At 44.3% G+C, this 21,089-nt stretch overlaps 1 protein-coding gene across 3 annotated transcripts in view; it reads left to right on the top strand.

The window, feature by feature from the left end:
- The first annotated feature begins 3,777 nt into the window (after nucleotides 1-3,777).
- The window catches only part of PTCHD4 (patched domain containing 4), a 124,597-nt gene continuing 107,285 nt past the window's right edge, over nucleotides 3,778-21,089 (top strand). Inside the window, exons 1-2 of one of the 3 annotated variants that reach the window (XM_030558428.1) lie at nucleotides 3,778-3,800; nucleotides 8,121-8,673. In XM_030558428.1, coding sequence (XP_030414288.1) covers nucleotides 3,781-3,800; nucleotides 8,121-8,673 — 573 coding nt within the window. In that variant the 5' untranslated portion in view covers nucleotides 3,778-3,780. Of the gene's footprint in view, nucleotides 3,801-8,073; nucleotides 8,674-21,089 lie in introns of those variants that run through there. The other 2 variants (XM_030558427.1, XM_030558426.1) reach the window with 2 other exon arrangements.

Raw genomic sequence — 21,089 nt, 5'->3', positions numbered from 1 at the left:
GGTTTTCTAGTGGTCTAACACAGGGGTAGAAAACCTATGGCACATGTACTGAAGGCAGCACGTGAGCTGATTTTCAGTGGCACTCACACTGCCCAGGTCCTGGCCACCGGTTCGGGGGGCTCTGCATTTTAATTTAATTTTAAATGAAGCTTCTTAAACATTTTAAAAACCTTATTTACTTTACATACAACAATAGTTTAGTTATATATTATAGACTTATAGAAAGATACCTTCTAAAAATGTTAAAATGTATCACTGGCATGCAAAACCTTAAATGAGAGTGAATAAATGAAGACTTGGCGCACCACTTCTGAAAGGTTGCCGACCCCTGGTCTAGCATATACACTGACCAAGAGTACTGGCATAGGCTTAGGCTCTTAAGGGCTCCACCAATGAGCACATGGAGGAGGAACTGCCTACCTTAATCTTGTGGGAATTCTCAAAGAAGAATGTGTGCAGCCAATGCAATATGACTCTGTCCTCTGCACTCCAAGTACTGAAAGGTAGATGATAGCTATTCTGATAATATTAAAGTTCTTTATATTCTCTCCATACGTATAAGGAAACCTAATCCACCCGTAAGGGCAACGACATCTCATCCTCATTCAAGTGTCTCCTCAAAACTTACTTCTGCAGTAAGGAAACTGTGAGCTGATAACCACTAGGCTGTGGCAAGTTGTGATGACTGCACCTGATTGGCTAGATGTTATTTTATATAGCTAGTGTGGGCTAAGATCGGAATTGGATTCCTTTCCAGAAGACCTTCTTTAGTGAAATTCAACTTATTAGGCTCAGTACAGGAGTAACAGGGTAAAATTCTATGGCTTGTGTCATGCAGGAGGTCAGATAAGATGGTCTAATGGCCCTTCCTGGCCTTCATGAATGTATGACAATGTCCTGTTTTTGTTGTTCTGTCTTCTGTTAGTCTGCATTTGTCTCAACCATCTGCTATGTCTTGCCTTTCAGAATACACACGCTTTGGGGGACAAGGACTGTCACTTACTCTGAGGGTATAGTGCCTAGCGTAATGTGGTCCTGACCTACTTGAGGCCTCTTGGCCCACCACAAGAAATCATAAAATAATAATCCCTTTGCACTACCAGCACCATTGCTTGCTGTTCCCTGGTCGGAATACTGATTAGAAAGAATGTGGGACATTATGTTAGATCAGCTGTTGCTGGAGTCTGCCTCACTACCAATGTCTTAATAACTTGCGAAAGTTTGTCTCTCTCACCCACATAAGCTGGTCCAATAAAAGATATTACTTCCCCCACCCTGTCTCTCTAGTGTCCTAGAACCAACACATCTACAACAACATGACCCAGAAAGGCAAGACAAGGGAGACAGCAACAGCTGCCTGATTTTAACAAAAGAACAGGCTGTGTGCTAAGGAGTAGATGTAGCTGGCACAATAGTGCAGTTACTTCTCTTTTGGCCATAATTTTCCATTATATAAGCACCACGTGTCTTTGATTTTCCTTACATGAGTGATTCACTGAAGCTATATGAAAATTCTCAGTGCTTTATGGAACCCAAACAAAGTCAAATTTTTTTTGTTTCATTTTCACCTCTTTCTTCCCCCAACCTCCCCCAGTAAAGTGAATGGTCTTGAAAACGCAGAACAGCTACTTAGATGCAGCCCCCTCAGGGTCCCAACATACTGTAGCCAGTTAGGTCAAGCAAAAATGGATTCCTCTTGGTGGGATTCCAATGGCAGTCTAAAATGCTGCGGGCAGTGTGAGGCTTATTTTCCCCAGAAAAATCTGTTTACATTGTAGAAATGGCAAATTCACAAACAATCAGGATTTCAATCTGAAAAACTGAACTTTGCAAATAACAGTGAGAAGACTGCATTCCCTGGTGGAACATTTTCCCCTGGATGAAATGTACAAGCACTAATGAAAATATCAGTGATCCAGTGTGCAGTAAGTATTTTCAGAGAGTTCTGGGACTGAAATGAGTAATGTGGCTCTAATTAGGTAAAAGAATGGGACGGGGAAGGTGAATTCCAGGAAAGGGATAGAAAATGCACATAAAGTGATCTGGCCAGAATGAATAGGGAGGAGTAAAGTTTTCAAAAATATCTAAGTAACTTAGGAGCCTAAATCCCATTTTTCAAACTTGACTTAGTCACTTAGGAACATTAGTGAGACATAGGCTCCGGAGGGCCAGATTTGTAAGGGCATCTCTAGGCACCGAGTGATGCAGATAGCTCTTATATAATGCTAGGCATCTAAGTATTTTATTAGTTGCCTTTAAAAAAGTCATATCTACATTTTAGGTACCTGAAAATCTGGCCCAAAGTGCCTTACTCACTTTTGGAAAGCACCTAAATGGTTTAGGAGGCTACCTTGCATTTTCGAAAGACCCCCCCCCCCCCCCGGTGACTTTCCTCTGCACTCACTGTATCATAATTTCATGATTTCTGTACATTCAAGGATTCAGAAATTCTTAACAATGAGACTGACTATGTAAACAACAATTTTTATCCATACATCTCAACCAGTTTTACACAGGTAATTATTAGCTCTATTGTAATGATTGGGAGACTAAGCAACAAAGAGATCGAGTTGTAGCAAGACAACGGCACAGGTAGAAATAAAATCCGGGTGTTCTGATCCCTGTCCAGTGCCATGTTGCCTTTCCATGCACTCTGAAATGTGATAATGAAAAATAAATAACATAAAACATAAGAATGGTCATATTGGGTCATTGAAGTGGTCCATCTAGCTGTGTCCTTTCTTCTGACAGTGGGCAATGCCAGATCATTCAGGGGGAATGAACAGAACAGGGCAATTATTAAGTGATTTATATGCTATTGTCCAGTCCTAGCCTCTGGCAGTCAGAGGATTAGTCATCCTTGCTGATAGCCATTGATGGACTTAATGAGCTTATCTAACTTATTTTTTTGAACCCAGTTATACTTTTGGCCTTCAAAACATGTCCTGGCAACCAATTCCACAGGTTGATTTTGGTTTGTGTGAAGTGCTTCATCTTTCTTGTTTTAAACCTGCTGCCTATTAACTGCATTGGGTGACCCCTGTTTCTTGTGTTATGTGAAGGGGTAAATAACACTTCTCTATTCTCCACACCAGTCATGATTTTATAGACCTCTATCATATCCCGTCTTAGTCATCTCTTTTCCAAGCTGAATAGTCTGTCTTAATCTACTCTTATGGAACTTGTTTCAAACCCCTAATCATTTTTGTTACTCTTCTCTGTACCTTTTCCAATTCTAATATATCTTCTTTGAGATGGGGCAACTAGAACTGTGGAGTGTATTCAAGATAATATTTAGTTCTGCCTTGAGTGCAGGAGACTGGACTAGATGGCCTCTCGAGGTCCCTTCCAGTTCTATGATTCTATGTGGGAGTACCATGGACTTATATAGTGACATTGTGATATTTTCTGTCTTCTTATCTATTGCTTTGCTAATGGCTCCTAACATTCTGAAACTTTTTTGACTGCCGCTGCACACTGAGCAGATGTTTTCAGAGAACTATCCACAGTGACTCCAAAATCACTTTCTTGAGTGGTAACAGCTAATTTACACTCCATCATTTCCTATGTATAGTTGGGATTATGTTTTCCAATGTGCCTCACTTTGCATTTATCAACATTACATTTCACCTGTCATGTTGTTGCCCAATCATCCAGTTATGTGAGATCCCCTTTTAACTCTTCACTGTCTGCTTTGGACTTAACTATCTTGAGTAGTTTTTTTATCATCTGCAAACTTTGCCACCTCACTTCTTACCCTTTTTTCTAGATCATCTGAGTATGTTGAATCGCATTTGTTCCAGAACAGGCAATATTAATTACAATTATCAGAGGGGTAGCTGTGTTAGTCTGGATCTGTAAAAGCAGCAAAGAGTCCTGTGGCACCTTATAGACTAACAGACATTTTGGAGCATGAGCTTTCGTGGGTGCATGCATCTGACGAAGTGGGTATTCACCCACGAAAGCTCATGCTCCAAAACGTCTGTTAGTCTATAAGGTGCCACAGGACTCTTTGCTGCTTTTATTAATTACGTTTCACTGATGAATCAAGTCAGGGAACCAAATGCCATAGGTTAGAGCAAGATTCAAACAAGCCCTGCTGTTCATTACCTTACATGTTGTGGAGTAATTAACACATGTGCAAAGTCAGTGTAAAACATTACCTGATTTTGTGGGGGGAGGGAATTTACACCTTTTTTGCAGTGACTTTGTATTGCCCTAAATGACCATATGAGATGCAGGGCAAAGAACTGTCAGGTTCAAAAAATCCCTCTATGTACAATCTTGGTTTTTTTTACCCTGAACTCCTCAGAATGAAAGGCACTTTCATTCTTCATTCATACATGGCTGACGGCTTCCAACGGCACAATGCCACACGCCAGGTACTGTGAAATACAACATTTATCAACGATACAACCTGTGCATAGTGAATGGGACACACGTGTGTGTTCACCTTTCCCTCCTTGTAGGAAACATTACAGAGTAAAATGTACTCTGATGTGAATCTCTCCTCTATGTCAAGAGTTTAAGGCCAGAAAGACCCACTAGATCATCTAGTCTGACCTCTTGTATATTGCAGGCCACCAACACCCACACACTAATTCCAACAACCGAAATGAGATGATCAAAGTCTTACAACACAATGGAGACTACAGTATTCTGTGCCACAGGCAGAGAATAGGAGGGACCGAGGTGCACCACTGCTCAAGGCCCCCATGTCATTATGTACTGACCTCTGTAATACCATGGAGATAGATTATGACACATAGGAGACCAAGTTTATGTGTAAGTTCAGAAGATCACACTAGGCCCTCTACATTTAGACTTTGTCCTCGAGGGGCATTAGACCTGATTTCAGTTGTTGGTATAGCTGCATCAGAGTGGACTAGGAAAGCTTCATTTTGCACTGGTGGAACTTAACCCTGCCTAGAACCAAGAAAGGATCAAACTTACTTTTCTTTCCAGCACTCAGGGTTTGCAATGGTACAGCTATGCCGATGGCCGAAATAGAGGCTAATTTCCAATTTAGAGAATCTGATGTTGTGACTTTTTTGTTGTTGTTTGAGTACGCTTGTTAGACCCTTCCCCATAAGGACTATGCCCAGTATTTACAAATGCAGCTGCCTGAATATAAGCTTCTGAGTCCATATTTAGGCACAGATATAAAAAACAGCCTCTGGTTTGTTTTTTTGTTGTTTTTTTGAGATGCTGAACACCTGCAGCACCCATTGATCAGCACTTTTGAAAATCAGGCCATTTATCTTTAGGCACCTAAATATAATGCAACACATAAATATAGATTAAGGAAGCTACTTCAGAAATTTGTGTTTGCATTCCTGCCTTTTCATCCCTTGTGTCAGAGTCAGATGTCAGGGCTCCTGCAAAACCACAATAACCTCACATCTGTGATCTATGTTGTTGAATATAGAAGTAGAAACAATAACTGTAACAAAGAACAATTGCAAAGATTCTGAGACCCCCCCCCCCTTTTTGTGTGACCAATCAGATTGGAAAGTAAGTGTCTGTGTGAGAGAGAATTTAGTGATGTGAAAAACACCTTTATACACTGTAAAATTACATGTGAAACATAGACATGTTATAAAAATATTAACTGTTATGCATCACAACATATGCTGCAAATAGATCACTAAGGTGTCACCATCATCAGGTTCACCCAAAACATTAACAACGTATCAGGTCAGCTGAAATACATCCCGATTGTCAGTCTGCAGCCAGGCCACAATCAGTGTGTGGAATAACCCCAGCACACCTCTCCCTTCTACCCCTTCACTCTGTGCTTGGAGATTTCAAAACTGTCAGTTTAGCCTGCCCAGGTACAAAAAGTTGGCCAAGCAGCAGCCAGGCTATGTGCAAGCATTGTATGTCCCTGCCAGAATAAACTGGGGCCTGGAGAAAACCTGTCCAAAGGCAATGAATCGCTGCCATAAAAAATAAAAAAGAAGAGTCGAATGGGGGGAAATGGAGGGAAAAATGAAACACCCTATCTGAAGCCAAACAAAAGGGGCACTGTGCACACACCTGGGGGGATGTGGCTCACAAAGTGATTGGCTGCTGTAATGCCATGCAAGATCCATCACTGCAAGTTTCCTGAGCACTTAGGAATAATTTAGTGACACCTCTTCTCTGCAAAGTCTGTGGTATATTATTTGGATGAATGAGGAAGCTCTGTCCAGCCCCCTGTTAGTAATTCTTGGTGTGAGTCAAATCTCTTAACCAATGGGCTCAAGCTTTCTGTTGTTTTTTTCTCTCTTGATCTCCTTGCATTGCAGCATTAGCTTGTTATGAAAGCAACTCACAATGTCCTAAGCTTTTCACAAGGTCACCGATACGCTACCAGGATCAATCCATTTTTGTTGACAAAACTGGCTATATGGGCTATTGGAACTTTTAAGATGCTAAGCCATTAAGCAGCTATTTGGGGGTTTGTTTTGTTTTTCCCCTTCAGACTTAAATTGGAGCTCAATAAACCTACAGCTGAGATGATACTAGAGGGGAAACCCTTCTTGCTTTTCTGCCAGGTGTTATCACCACTGCTAACACTGAACCTGCTGTCCCTGGCTAAAGCACCCTAAACACAATTCCTCCTGCTTAGAAACTTCCACATGGATGAGGAGCCAGAGAGCTGTTGTCCTGCAAACAACCACCTGGGTATTAGGCACTTTTCTCTTGGCCTCAGAAACAGCACAAAAGAATCCTCTGCTCTTATGCAATGTGTTGTGTGTGGCTGGCTATATTTTGGAGAGCTTTTTCTGGAGTATTGTCCTGGGTTGGGTTGTTATTCATGAAGGGGCTGGTAATTACTGTCTAGTTTTAGGAAATTCGTTTGTTAGGTGTATGGATCTTCCAGTCCAGTGTTTCTCAGCAACCGGTCGATGGACCTGCGCTGGTCCCTGAGATCCCCCTGACACAGTTTACGGAGGCTGCAACTGCAAGCCAGCCCCTGGTATGCAAAGGTTGACAAACACTGCACTAGTGCTCTCTGTAGCAGGAGATTGCAGTTGTGATCTGTTCCCCCTCTCCCCAGTTGTGGCTTTCCTCAGCTGATCTGTGGGGCAGTCCCTGCTTGGGAAGCTAAATTTACATTAGTGCAAACACACACACACACACACACATATTGGAAAGAAAGTAACGGAGGCGTCAGGGTTGTAATGCTGGGCGTTGCGGGACAGAGCAGTGATGGGACAGGCACAGTGATCAGGGAGGGGAACATACACACCATCACTTCACAAACTAGAAACCCAGAGCCCCTTTGACCTCGCATTCGCCATGTCCCCTAGAGAAACACCGCTAAGTCTGAGAGGGCGAGGGACTGCCCTGCGCTTTGCCAAACTCCCGTCCCGAGCAGAAGTCCCGGCACGGCAGCCAGCCCGCAGCTGCAGCCCCCAGGCACCGCACCTCTGCAAGCCACGGGGCGAGAAGCGGAGCGTGCACCAGCCTGGCCTGGGTCGGGAGATGTTCAAATGAAGAAGCAGCAGCAGCTTCTTGCTGCCAGAGCGAAATTCCCTAGAGGTGAATGGGGGATCCCAGGCAAATCCGCTGGGGTCCCCCCCCCCCCGCTGTTAATTCCCCTGGCTCATCCATTTCCCTCTCCCTTACACACCAGTCCCCTGCCTCGTGTGACCCTGCTGGAAAACGCTCTAAAAATAGTGCCCCCTTCCCCTTAGCCATTTCCACCCACCCCCTTCTCCTGCTCCACCGCCGGGGCACATGGTTAGCGGGGCTCTGCCTTGGGCAGCTGCACGGGAACCCAGCGCACAGGGGTGGAGGGGCGAGGGAGCGCTCCGGTACTGCAGAGCAAGGACGGATCCCAGCACAATGCCAGCGCCTCCGTGGCGAAAAGCGGGCCGGGAAGGGGGGCAATGCTGCTCAGCTGGGGGGGGGAAATAACCCGGGCGCCACCCTGTCCCCAGGGCCCCTCCACACACACACACGCGCGCACCCCACGGATCGCTATTGCTGCAACTTGCTGCAGTCTTGCAAAGGAGTAGTGGGAGTGAGAGGGGGAGGAAAGGGGAAACTGGCAGGAAGGGGGCAAGGAGCCACACATGTCACATGTGCTTTCTAAGCCGCCCGGGAGCATCTGCAAGCTGGAGCTGGTGGAGGATGCTGCGGCAGGTGATCCACAGAGGGCTACAGTCGTTCTGCTACAAGCTGGGCTTGTTCGTGAGCCGGCATCCGGTGTTTTTCCTCACTGTGCCCGCAGTCCTGACCATCATCTTCGGCTTCAGCCTGCTCAACCGCTTCCAGTCTGAAAGGGACCTGGAGACCCTGGTAGCCCCGAGCCACAGCCTGGCCAAGATCGAGCGGAGCTTAGCCAGCAGCCTTTTCCCCCTGGAGCAGTCCAAAAGCCAGCTCTATTCGGACTTGCACACCCCGGGGAGGTATGGCAGGGTGATCCTCCTCTCCAAACCTGGAGGCAATATTTTGCATCAGGCTGATGTGATCCTGCAGATCCACCGAGCCGTGCTGGAAATGAAGGTGAACTACAAAGGCTATAATTATACTTTTTCCCATCTGTGTGTATTGAGAAATCAGGATAAGAAATGCGTGCTGGATGATATTATTTCAGTGCTAGAGGATCTGAGGCAGGCTGCCCTCTCCAATAAGACAACAGCCAGGGTGCAAGTGAGCTATCCCAACACTAAATTAAAGGTATGCTCTTACTGCATGCTTCTGCCAATTAAAGAGGCAGCACTTCATTTCGTGTCCTAAACAGCAAAGAGGGAACAAAAATATGAAGCATTAAAACGGCTGCATTTCCTTTTGGAGTGGGGGGGAAGCTGTGGGTGGAAGGGAACTAATGATGAGAAGCATTAAATGAAGGAACCAGTGTGAGACCCTGCCCTAGTAGCTTTAAGGATTAATCCATCCAAGCAAGGTGTGAGGGCAGGGGATCTATAACAGTTTGTGGGGATTGGTCATTAAGAGCTGGGGTGCAAATGTATCTTGATTCCGTAGCTACAGTTCCCAGCTGGCATGCCAGAATCATTTGCCTTTAACATGGTCAGAGAAGGGTTTCCTCAAATACATAGTACGCTCTTGTCTCTCACTGACTCTGTACGTGTGGTGGGAACAGCAGAGGGTTTGTACAGTGGTGATTCCAGGTGTCCTGGCTTTTCTTCGTCTTCTTTACCTGCATGCATGGGAGTGGGTGGACATTTTCTCCCAATGTGAAAATAATTAGCACTGCCACTGACTGATGGGTGGACTATTGGATGGATTCCATCAACAAGAGGTTTCCAGCAAAGGCAAAACAAGGCAAAAGGCTAACTAAGTTTCAGTCTTGCCAATGGAAGTAACATACACTCAGCACAAAACACCTGACCATTTTAATGCTATCTCCCCCCACATAGTGTTTTCACCTCTGGTGAGTTTTCTAGGCTGGTTGCTGATTAGTAGAATTTGTGTGTTCAGAGCAAATGAGATGTAAAGTCTTCAGGAGACTGGTGAGAGAAGTTTCAGGGATTACTGCAAATGTGACTCCTCCAGAACGCACTGCATTATTTGCAGGAGTTACCTAGTCAAGTTTCACAGAAATACCTAGCACATAGTTACTCATGGGTCAGGTGTAATCCCATAAAGGGAAGATAATGTCTTACCGTCTTTCTTCCAAGACGTTGAGGCTTCTAGTGGATTTTTGTTTCTGCCTTTCGTTGAAAGACATTAGGGTGACCAGATGTCCCAATTTTATAGGGACAGTCCCTATATTCTTGGCTTTATCTTATATAGGTGCCTATTACTCCCCATCCCATCCCGATTTTTCACACTTGCTATCTGGTTACCCTAGAAGACATGCATCGTGGGGTGTGGAGGATGGTAGAGATTTTGTAACTACTGGCCAGACCCTGAAGTTATTACTCTGCCCTTACTTTTTATTTCTTATTTATTGATAATTATACAAGACACAAAAGTAAGAACAGTCCTTGCCCCAAAGAGTTTACAGTTTGAAAGAGAGATGTCAATTTGCCTTATTGGGTGTTTTGTTTCAGTAAAAAATGAGTGACTATCTAAGGATTTGGTTCAACACTGTCTCCTGTGTCAAAAAAAAAAAATTTCTTAACAGGAGAGATGTGGTTGTTGGAGTTGAATTAGGGTTGTGTGGAGTTGAAAAAATGTCCTTTGTGTAAGCTCTGCTCTGAAAGAACCCTAGGGACATCTAACTGAGCACCGCAAAAGGAGTTCAGGGTGATCTGCTGTCTCTCTTTCCCAGAAGGTGTCCAGAGTTCCTGCTCTAAAAATAAATAAGGAAAAAAATAAAAATTGTCATCTGCTAGTGACTGAACCAAATACACGTAATGGATGAATTCTAAACACCAGTAAGGTCTTTCGCAAAGCCAAAAGGCCTGATCCTGAGAGATGCTCCGTACCTGCCAAGCATCTCCAACTCCAAGGAAGTTGCCAGGTGCTCAGCATTTCTCAGGTGAAGGAATTTATGCTCCTTATTCTCTAGCTTTAAACTTCAGTAGGGCAGGTGCTTTCTATCCACTCGTCAGTACATGGCTGTAGGAAACCAGAATCCCTGACTGATTGTATTAGAGTAAAGTGAATTAATTATTGTCATTGCTTATTTGTATTACTGGAACTCTGAAAAATCCACTTGGACTAACTATGGTGGGAGAAGAGCGTTCCCAGTGTTTCCGAGACAGCTTTAAACAATCTTTCATGGGCAAAGTTCATGGTCCCTCAGAAGTGCAGTTTGACAGTGCTTGTTTTCTTTCTCACCAAGGGCTGGGTTGTAACCACCAGCCTGCCCTGGCTGAGAGCTGGTGCATCGCTGTGCCATCCCAGGAGCAAACTAGGGAGGTGATAGACTCTGAGCCATAATTCCCCCTCTGCCACCTTGTGCTTTAGTAGGCACTTCACCTCCTTTCATGGAGCATCTTACTCCTCTACTGTGTACCCAGTTACTTTGGCCAGCCGGTAAAACGGGAGAAAAGCCAGCCCCTACTCCCTATGCCTCCTTTACGCCCTCCCTACTCACTGGCTTGCAGTGGGGGAGTATTGACTGAGTAGCCACTGCTGCCCGCTCTGCCAGAGTCACAATCTGAGCAAGGCTGATTTGGGACCAGCGGTGCCTTTGCACCCTCAGACTTCCCGGCACATTGGAGGAAGGGCTGGGACAATCCAGCCAAGGATAGTTCTTGTGTGGTCAGCATGTGTTTACAAATAAACACCTTCTACACTGTGTCCACTTAGCTAGATCACTGCCTGGATGTTCAGCGTGGGAGAACAATGCCCTAGGGGCCTGGTCCCATTATGATTATCTAGCGCATTAGCAGAGGGCTGGGGTGGGGGTTCTATTTTTTTTATTGCTTTTCACTGAAACAGTGAAGTAAGCGGTCTGTGATGTGACCCAGCTTACTGAATACAGAACAATGGAGAGCTAAACCCCTCACTCTGAACTGGATTCTGCTCCCCTGTTGAACTTAGGGTGACCAGATGTCCCGATTTTATAGGGACATCCTGATATTTGAAGCTTTATCTTCTAGGGGTGCCTATTACCCCACACTCCCATCCTGATTTTTCACGCTTGCTCTCTGGTCACCCTAGTTGTACTCACAGCCCAGCCTCCTACTCCCGTAAACTTCCAGTGCAGCCAATGAAGCTGAAGCCAAAGGGAGAAAGGACATTGGTTTTAGCCCCGTTGGTGCTAATGGACTTTTTTCTGGACAGTGATTACAGGTAGGGCTCTGTGATCACTCCTCAGATTGGCCAGATCACTTGTAAGAATTATGCCACTTATCTGTAATCCAGAAAGATGTCCCAGTGTCTTTATTCTGATGCTGCCAAGAGGTGTGTGCCAGCCCGAGTTTGCCTGAGAACTTGAATGATGATCTTACTTAGATGCAAGCAGCATTTGGTTTTGTCCCTGCAATCTCTCTCAGACAGACCCTTGTGAACAGCACCCATTTCTATCCCTTTCTATCGATGAGTCTAGCCTCCAGCAGGCCTTGCTTTTTCAGACTGAGCTAAGGGATGACAATGAGCCAACTCTTGTCAAATCCGTGGGCTTCAGTGGTAGTTTTGTGTGAGTAACTTGAGCGGGATTTCGCTCAGTCTCAGTGAACTAGCTGTTCTGGTCTGTCTGTTCTGGAAGCAGCTGGTAAAATTGTTGAGTGGGAGCACCAGCTGGCCTGGGAAGTGCAACCAAAGAGCTGGGATTTTCTTATGCAATTCCTTGAGTTATATATTAGTCATTCTTGAACACTAAGCTAGATTAGTCCCCCATAAAGCATTCTGATACCATTCTGATAACTGTAAATCAGTTAAGTGGAGTGTTGTACGGGAGATTGTGTTCAACCTACCTATCTCCTCCATTGCTCAGTCTAAGGGGGGGTCTCACTTCATATCCCTAAACTGTTTCCAAATGCTATTGGTGCCGCCCTGGGGCCAGATTTCCAAGTACTCAGCAGCTCCCATGGCACCACTAGTAGCAGTCCTGTGAAAAGAGCTGAGTCCAATTGTGTACCAGGAATCTCCCTTGCCTGCTGTTTCCCAAGGACTCCCTGTGATTCCAGGGGCACAAGTCACCATGAAGGGGGCGAGAGGAGAGGAGACGAGAGCATGGCCCCAGGCAAAGAAGAGCTGAACATGTTACTCCAGCTAAGGAGTGGTGCAACTTGCAAGCTTCTCCTGGGTGCCTAGGAGCTCCAAGCATTGGGCTTCCCCTCCCAACAGTTCCCCTGAAGAAACTGGTTAAGCCACTGAAATGGACCCAAGAATTAGGCTCATCATTTTAGTATTTTTACCAAATTTAGTGAGAGGGAGGATGTGGCATTTTGTTACTGATACACTAAGTGCTTTTCTCGCTCATAACTCTGTGAACTGGATAAAGAGGGTTCCCGTGTCTTGACTGCATTAATTGTCTCTGCTTAGTAGGTGTGGGAAAGCAGCTGTACAAAATAAAGTAGCACTGTTGTACTAGAGAGAAACACACATAGTGGAGCATAGTTTCCAGAGTTCTTTTTTAAACATACCTTTCCCCAGACAAAATTGTTTTGTTACAAACATGTTGTTCCAATCCATCTCTGGGGTGAGTTTCATTGATGTCACACCATGGCTGGATTTCACCTACTCCGTGTATTTATGACTCACTTCTTTCCCTTTAAAATTCAAATTAGTTGCTAGAGTGACAGCTGTGAAGACTAAAATTCTCTGTTTATTCATAGCATGGGTTGTAGCAATGCAAGCCCTGCTGGAATACTTTAGCCTTGTGTGGAAGGCCAACTTTTTGGGACTATTTTAGTCTTCATGTCAACGCAGTCCTTGGACTTTCTCTGTCTGGCAACCAGGATGCTAATTAGTGCCAAATATATTATGTCAATAGTTAACCTCATTATTGTTTATTAAATACAATATGAGCTTTGCAGGTATGTAGGGAAAAAGGACCTTGGCTCAAAGATCTTACTGGTACTTGACAAACAATGTAGTACCAGGCAGTGCAAGGCTGTGTGCTCTAGTGGTTTGGCCACTGGCCTTAGAGATATGGGTTCAAGTTCCATCTCTGCCACTGACTTGTTATGTGACCTTGGGCAAGTTGCTTCACCTCTTTAGGCCTCAGTTTCCCTTTCCACCTAGTGTATTATCTCTTTAAACAGTAATCTCTTTGTGTCAGAGAGGGTCTGTGATGGGAAGGCAGTGTGGCCTAGTGGATCAAGCCCTGGACTGGGACTCAGGAGATCTGGGTTCTCCTCCCAGCTCATCTGCTAGCCTGCTGAGTGACCCTGGTAAAATCACTTCACTGCTCTGTGTCTCAGTTTCTCCATCTGTAAAATGGGGATAATGATAGTGACCTGCTTTGAGAGCTACTGATGAAATGTACCGTGTAATAGCTAGGTATTAATAATATGCTATAATAATGCTTACCCGAGGTTACAAAAAAACCAGACCCCAGTCTGGGCTGGATTTGAGCCAGTGACTTGGATGGAAAGCTGTGTGCACATGACTAGATCCATGGTCCTGCTGCTCGACAGTTGACTCCTGTCCGTAATGTTTAGCAAACACCTGATTTAAGTGCTTGGCTTGATCCTGCTCAAGATTCTGCTAAAAACTGTTTCAAATTGGGCATTTGTAATACAGGCATTAGCCTAGTTACTTCTATATTAACTTTGCACGGTGTTATTGGCACAGTTATTCTCACACTTACAGAGTGATAGTTCTCCTTACCCTGCCTGTAAGCATAAAAAGTATGTGCTCTGGTAAGTTATTGGCAAGCTAAAACTGTTGTCAGGACAAAAGGAATGTGGATGTATTTCTGTGTAAGCATGGATGTGGCATATACCAGTATTTGGGGCCGGCTCCAGGGGTTTTGCCACCCCAAGCAGAGAGAGAGGGAGAAAATAAAAAAAGAGCCACAATCACACTCTGTGGCAATTCAGCAGAAGGTCCATTGCTCCAAGCAGGACCAAAGGACCCTCTGCCAAATTGCTACCGAATACCTGAAAGTGCTGTCCCCCACACCTGCTTGATAAGCTGGTGCCAGGAGCCAGCCCTGCCAGTATTTCAAATCTATTTCACAGTCCTGACATATAGAGACAGACTATCAGGGTTGGAAGGGACCTCAGGAGATCATCTAGTCCAACCTCCTGCTCAAAGCAGGACCAATCCCCCTAACAGATTTTTGCCCCAGATCCGTAAGTGGCCTCCTCAAGGATTGAACTCACAACCCTAGGTTTAGCAAGCCAATGCTCAAACCACTGAGCTATCTCTCCTTGGGTTAATCATCCAGGAGCAGAGTGCATCGTGTTGCCATGCAGAAGAGGGAAAGGTCCAGGATTCCCTTTTCTGGACCGGTGGAGGTGGGACACATTGCCGAGTTGATGGCCTTGCTCTCTGGTGGTGGGACTGAGAACTAATTCAAAAAACACCTTGCTGGTAAATCCTTCACTAACAATGAGTCTTAGTGGAGGACACATGTCTGAACTTCCCAGCCAGAGGAAAGGTGCTTTAGAAGCTCGGACCAAGAATAAAAGTTGACCCCGAGCATGAAAAATGGATATTAGCCAATACCTGGATGTATGATGTGTATGCTGAGGGGATAAGGGACAGTTGGGCGAAGGAAGCTAGAAAAAAAAAAGAATACTCATATAAAATTGTCTTCCATTTCTGATTATGTTGTGTGTGCATGTGAGATATCTTGCTTAATTAAGAAATAAGAAAATGAAGTAGATAAACCATGTGCTGTATGCAATGTTATTGTAGCCATGTTGCTCCCAGGATATTAGAGAGACAAAGTGGGTGAGGTAATACCTTTTATTGGCCCAGCTTCTGTTGGTCAGAGAGAGAAGCTGTTCAGCTTACACAGTGCTCTTCTTCAAGTCTGGGGAATTAAGTAGGGCCATGTCTACACTACCACTTACATTGGCAAAACTTATGTCACTCAAGGGTGTAAAAAACCACAACCCTGAGTGACATACGTTTCGCTGGCATAAGTGCACAGTGCTCTGTCAGTGGGAGAGCTACCCCCGCTCATTGTCGAAGGGGGAACTCCCGGGGGTGTTGATCATTATAGCAGTGAAGATATGGCTGCAGGTTTTGCATCTGTTGTTCCGGCAGGATCTGGTTCTGCTTTGTGTGTGGCCGATAAAAGATATGACCTCACCCACCCGTCTCGCTCTACGATGTGTGCTGGGCATTTTAAAAATACTGCGCTAAGAACAAAAGATGCATTAGCCTTATGTAGTAAGAGAGAGGCACTGCATTATTACAGTTGCAGAAGTTGCAGAGAATGAGGCCAACATCTCTTTTTTCTGAGAGGAGGAAAAAGATCATTTCAGACCATGGTCTTGCGTTTGTACACAGCACCTTTCATCCCAATGAATCCCAATGCTCAGTGCACACCCATTGTGCAAACAGCGAGGGTCACCCTATGCGTTGCAGAAAGGTTGCACATTCGGGGCTGAAAAGCAGCTTTTGTTTTAAACAACAGATAGCAAAAAGCTACACAACAGCTTAGGACACGAAATGAAGGTGCCACATGTAACAGAAATGAAAGGAGGAGCTTATGTGGATGAGGAGAGTACAAATGGACCTGTCACTTGCCAGGAGGATGGTATTGGTGGCCTGTGATATACAGAAGGTCAAAGTAGATGATCTACTGGTCCCTTCTAGCCTTAAATTCTATGACTAAGAAGCCTCCTGACCCCCTTATATCTCTGCCCAGAAGCCAGACACTATTGAAGTCCCCTGCGTTCTCCTTCTTATTGCGCTTTAGTGTGTAAGGCTCGCACCATGAGGATCATGGACAAAGTAGAAACATCTGGGCAGGCATGTGGGGGGTGGAATTCAGTATGCTGAGGAAGGAACAGGGAAAGCACCTCCTGTCTGAGAGCTAAGGAAGTCTGGGAGGCAAGATCTCCCTTGGACATGTTCCTGAGAGGAAGTGTCTCTGAAGTGGCCCCAATGCAGGCCAATGTCTACTTGGCCTGAATGACCCTCAAATTAATATTGGATTAGGATATTGGGGAACAGGGTAAGTGCCTCATGAAAAGTGCTTGGAGGTCTTTAATGACACGGAGGCGTCAGAACATTGGTTTTACATCTCATCCCAAAATGGGACCTCAGAGAGCACGCCCTGTTGAGGAACCAGTTTGGGAGTGACTGAGGTGGGCTGGATTGCAGCTCCACTCACATTGAGGCTGTGCAGCTGCATGAATTATAAACAGAAATGTCTTGGTTCTCATAACGGAGATTAACAAATACAGCCAGCCTGATTTCTCCGTAATGCTGCACAAATACAGATAAGAATCAGAAAATGTATATGACGTGTATGAGATGGGTTCAAAAGGGTAAAATCTCCCCCAAAGCAATATAAAAATATCTAGTGTGCAGGGTGTAAAGCTAGAGAGCATTAGGCTGGTATGTGGGAGGCTGTGATTGAGAAGGGTATTGACTGGAAGAGCGAAGACAGGACCTCACTATATTTATATTACTGACAGAGCTGGTCAGAAACACTTGGGTAAAAACATTTTCGGTCAGAAAATTCAGTTCTGCTGAACTTGAAACTCTTTGTAAAATCATGTCGATTTATGCCCAAATTTTGTTTTAGCAGAACCACCCTTTCAACCCCAGAAAAGTTCTGACAATGTCAAAACATCCCATTTGAACATTTTCTGAATGAAATGTCATTTTTTTATTTCCAATGATGTTTCATTTAGATTTTTGAAATGTAGTTTCATATTATATTTGATAACGTAATATAAAAAATATTGCTGTCAAGAGATTAAAAAAATTTATCATGATTAATCTCACGATTAATTGCACCATTAAACAATAATAGAATACCATTTATTTAAATATTTTTGGATGTTTTCTACATTTTCAAATATATTGATTTCAATTACAACACAGAATACAAAGTGTACAGTGCTCACTTTGTTTATTTTTAGTACAAATATTTGCACTGTAAAAAACAAAATACATTTTATTTTTCAGTTCACCTAATACGAGTACTGTAATGCAATCTCTTTATCATGAAAGTTGAACTTACAAATGTAGAATTATGTACAAAAACACCTGCATTCAATAAAACAATGTAACACTTTAGTGCCTACAAGTCCAAACAGTCCTACTTCTCGTTCAGCCAATTGCTCAGGGCTTGTCTACATCAGAAAGTTGCAGCGCTGGTGAGGGAGTTACAGCGCTGCAACTTTGAGAGTGTCCACATCTGCAGGGCATCACCAGCGCTGCAACTCCCTGTTTGCAGCGCTGGCCGTACTCCCGTTTTGTCTCGGGTGTAGAGGATCCAGCGCTGGTGATCCAGCGCTGGTAATCCAATGTAGACAGTTACCAGCGCTTTTCTTGACCTCCGTGGAAGGAGGAAGCCTCTGGTAATCAAGCTGGTTTCCTTTCCCGGTTTGCTCTCTCGGTCCCGGAGCCACCCAGCAAACCGCAGGGAAGGAGACCTGCTTGCTCGGGGTTCCGGGACCGAGAGAGCAAACCGGGAAAGGAAACCAGCTTCGCCGCGGTTTGCTCTCTCGGTCCCGGAACCCCGAGCAAGCAGGTCTCCTTCCCTGCGGTTTGCTGGCTGGCTCCGGGACCGAGAGAGCAAACCGCGGCGTTCCCGGTTTGCTCTCTCGGTCCCGGAACCCCGAGCAAGCAGGTCTCCTTCCCTGCGGTTTGCTGGCTGGCTCCGGGACCGAGAGAGCAAACCGCGGCGTTCCCGGTTTGCTCTCTCGGTCCCGGAACCCCGAGCAAGCAGGTCTCCTTCCCTGCGGTTTGCTGGCTGGCTCCGGGACCGAGAGAGCAAACCGCGGCGTTCCCGGTTTGCTCTCTCGGTCCCGGAACCCCGAGCAAGCAGGTCTCCTTCCCTGCGGTTTGCTGGCTGGCTCCGGGACCGAGAGAGCAAACCGCGGGGAAGCTGGTTTCCTTTCCCGGTTTGCTCTCTCGTCCCGGAACCCCCCTTGAAGCCGCCCAACAGCGCTGCAGTGTGGCCACATCTAACACCACTTGCAGCGTTGGTTGCTGTAAGTGTGGCCACTCTGCAGCGCTGGCCCTATACAGCTGTACTAATACAGCTGTAACAACCAGCGCTGCAAAATTTTAGATGTAGACATGGCCTCAGACAAACAAGTCTGTTTATATTTGCAGAAGATGATGCTGCCTGCTTCTTGTTTACAATGTCACCTGAAAGTGAGAACAGGTGTTTGCATGACACTGTTGTAGCCAGTGTCACAAGATATTTATATGCCAAATGTGCTAAAGATTCGTATGTCCCTTCATGCTTCAACCACCATTCCAAAGTACATGCATCCATTCTGATGATGGGTTCTGCTTGATAACAATCCAAAGCAGAGTGGACCGACGCATGTTCATTTTCATCATCTGAGTCAGATTCCACCAGCAGAAAGCTGATTTTCTTTTTTGGTGATTTGAGTTCTGTAGTTTCTGCATCAAAATGTTGTTGTTTTAAGACTTCTGAAAGCATGCTCAACACCTCATCCCTCTTGGATTTTGGAAGGCATTTCAGCTTCTTAAATCTTGGGTTGAGTGCTATAGGTATCTTTAGAAGTTCCACATTGGTATCTTCTTTGCATTTTGTCAAATCTGCAGTGAAAGTGTTCTTAAAATGAACAACATGTGCTGGGTCATTATCTGAGACTGCTATAACATGAAATATATGTCAGAATGCGGGTAAAACAGAGCACGACACATACAATTCTCCCCCAAAGAGTTCAGTCACAAATTTAATTAATGTATTCTTTTTTTAATGAGTGTCTTCAGCATGGAAGCATGTCCTCTGGGATGATGGACAAAGCATGTGAGGCATATGAATCTTTACTCATCTGGCACATAAATATCTTGCCTCCCATCTACAACAGTGCCATGCAAATGCCTGTTCTCACTTTCAGGTGACAGTGTAATTAAGAAGTGGGCAGCATTATCTCCCATAAGTGTAAACAAATGTGTTTCTCTTAGTGTTTGCTTGAACAAGAAGTTTATCTGAGTAGAGTTGTAGGCTCTAATGTTTTACATTGTTTTGTTTGTGAGTGCAGTTATGTAACCAAAAAAAACTACATTTGTACATTTTACTTCCATGATAAAAAGACTGCTCTACAAACTTGTATGAGGTGAACTGAGAAATAGTATTTCTTTTGTTTATCATTTTTACAGTGCAAGTATTTATAATAAAAGATAATATAAAGTGAGCACTACAACATAGAATACAAAGTTTACAATGAAAACTGATATATTTGAAAATGTAGAAAAACATCCAAAAACATTTAATAAATTTCAATTGGTATTCTATTGTTCAACAATGCAATTAATCATGATTAATTTTTTTTAATCCCAATTAATTTTTTTTAGTTAATTGCGTGAGTGAACTGCGATTAATTGACAGCCCTACTGATAATGTAATATAAAAAAGTCTAAACCTAACCATGTTGATGAATCAGAAATGAATGCTGTTTTTCAGAATTTTCCCTTGTGGAGAATTTTGAAATGCTCTGATTTGAAATGAAGCCAAATTTCAAAATCTTTCAGCAAACAGAATTTCTACCCTCTGCTCAGCTCTAATTGCATGGGTGCCTAGAGGTCCCATTATACATGGTGCTGTACAAACGCAGTGTAAGAGTGAATCCCTGCCCTGAAGAACTTAACAGTATAAATAGACAAGACAGATAAAGGGGGAAACAAGAATTCAGAGAAGTGAAGGGTCTTGCCCAACCCCACACACTAGAGCCAAGAATGGAACTTGAGACTTGTGCCTCACACTTGAACAACCTGGGCTCCTGACCATTCTATCAGTTGTGTATTATTACAGTTTCCCCCCAAAAAAAGGTGGCTGCATTTCCGGTTGTGCTGTGTGATCCCAAAAGATAGTTTCCGTATGAATTAATGATTGTAAAGCACTCTGTAGGCCCTTTGAGATGAAAGGAGCTGTTAATATTTCATTCTTGTTATCCAACTTCCTCAGGTGGGAAGGTGCCAGAGTCTTCACCCTAGAGCACCCTTTCCTGCTCCCCAAACAACCTCAACTGGTTGTTTGCAATGAAGTATTAATGGCAGTAAGTCAGTAGCATGTCTTCATTTTCCAGAATGGTTTCTTGGAGTCAGTTGTGACTGATTACTTAAATGCTTTATCAAAGGAGAGCGGAGCAGCAGCAGCAGCACATAGTATTCATTTATAGTTTTGCTAATAGAACCCATAATTGGCTTTGCTTGTGTCCTCGGCTTCCTTCATTCACAAACATTCTGCTGAGTGAAATTTTGTTCCGAAGGATGTTCACAAAAGGTGAAAGGATCATGAATATGAAATATACTCAAGAACAGTTGTTTACACCATGCTTTTGTGTCCCTATGGAAAAGCTGATGCTTGTTAGGAATATTTGTGTGTCATTCTTTGGGAGCATTAATGTTTCCCCAGTGGTATTTATTCCTTCACGAGCATTAATATTACTGTATGTTACTGATTGTCTAGTTGGAACTAGTGAACATAGGAACTAGTGAATCAGTTGGAACACAACAGATTTATCATTGTAAATTACATCAGAAGCTGCCATCAGAAGCATACCAGCAAAGAGACAAGAACATTTCAGATTATTTACAAATGCCTCTCCTGCCCATTC

The sequence above is a fragment of the Gopherus evgoodei genome, chromosome 3 (genome assembly GCF_007399415.2).
Source record: "Gopherus evgoodei ecotype Sinaloan lineage chromosome 3, rGopEvg1_v1.p, whole genome shotgun sequence".
Lineage (NCBI taxonomy): Eukaryota > Metazoa > Chordata > Testudines > Testudinidae > Gopherus > Gopherus evgoodei.
The sequence above is the reverse complement of the archived record's forward strand: the minus strand, read 5'-3'. Positions and strand labels throughout refer to the sequence as shown.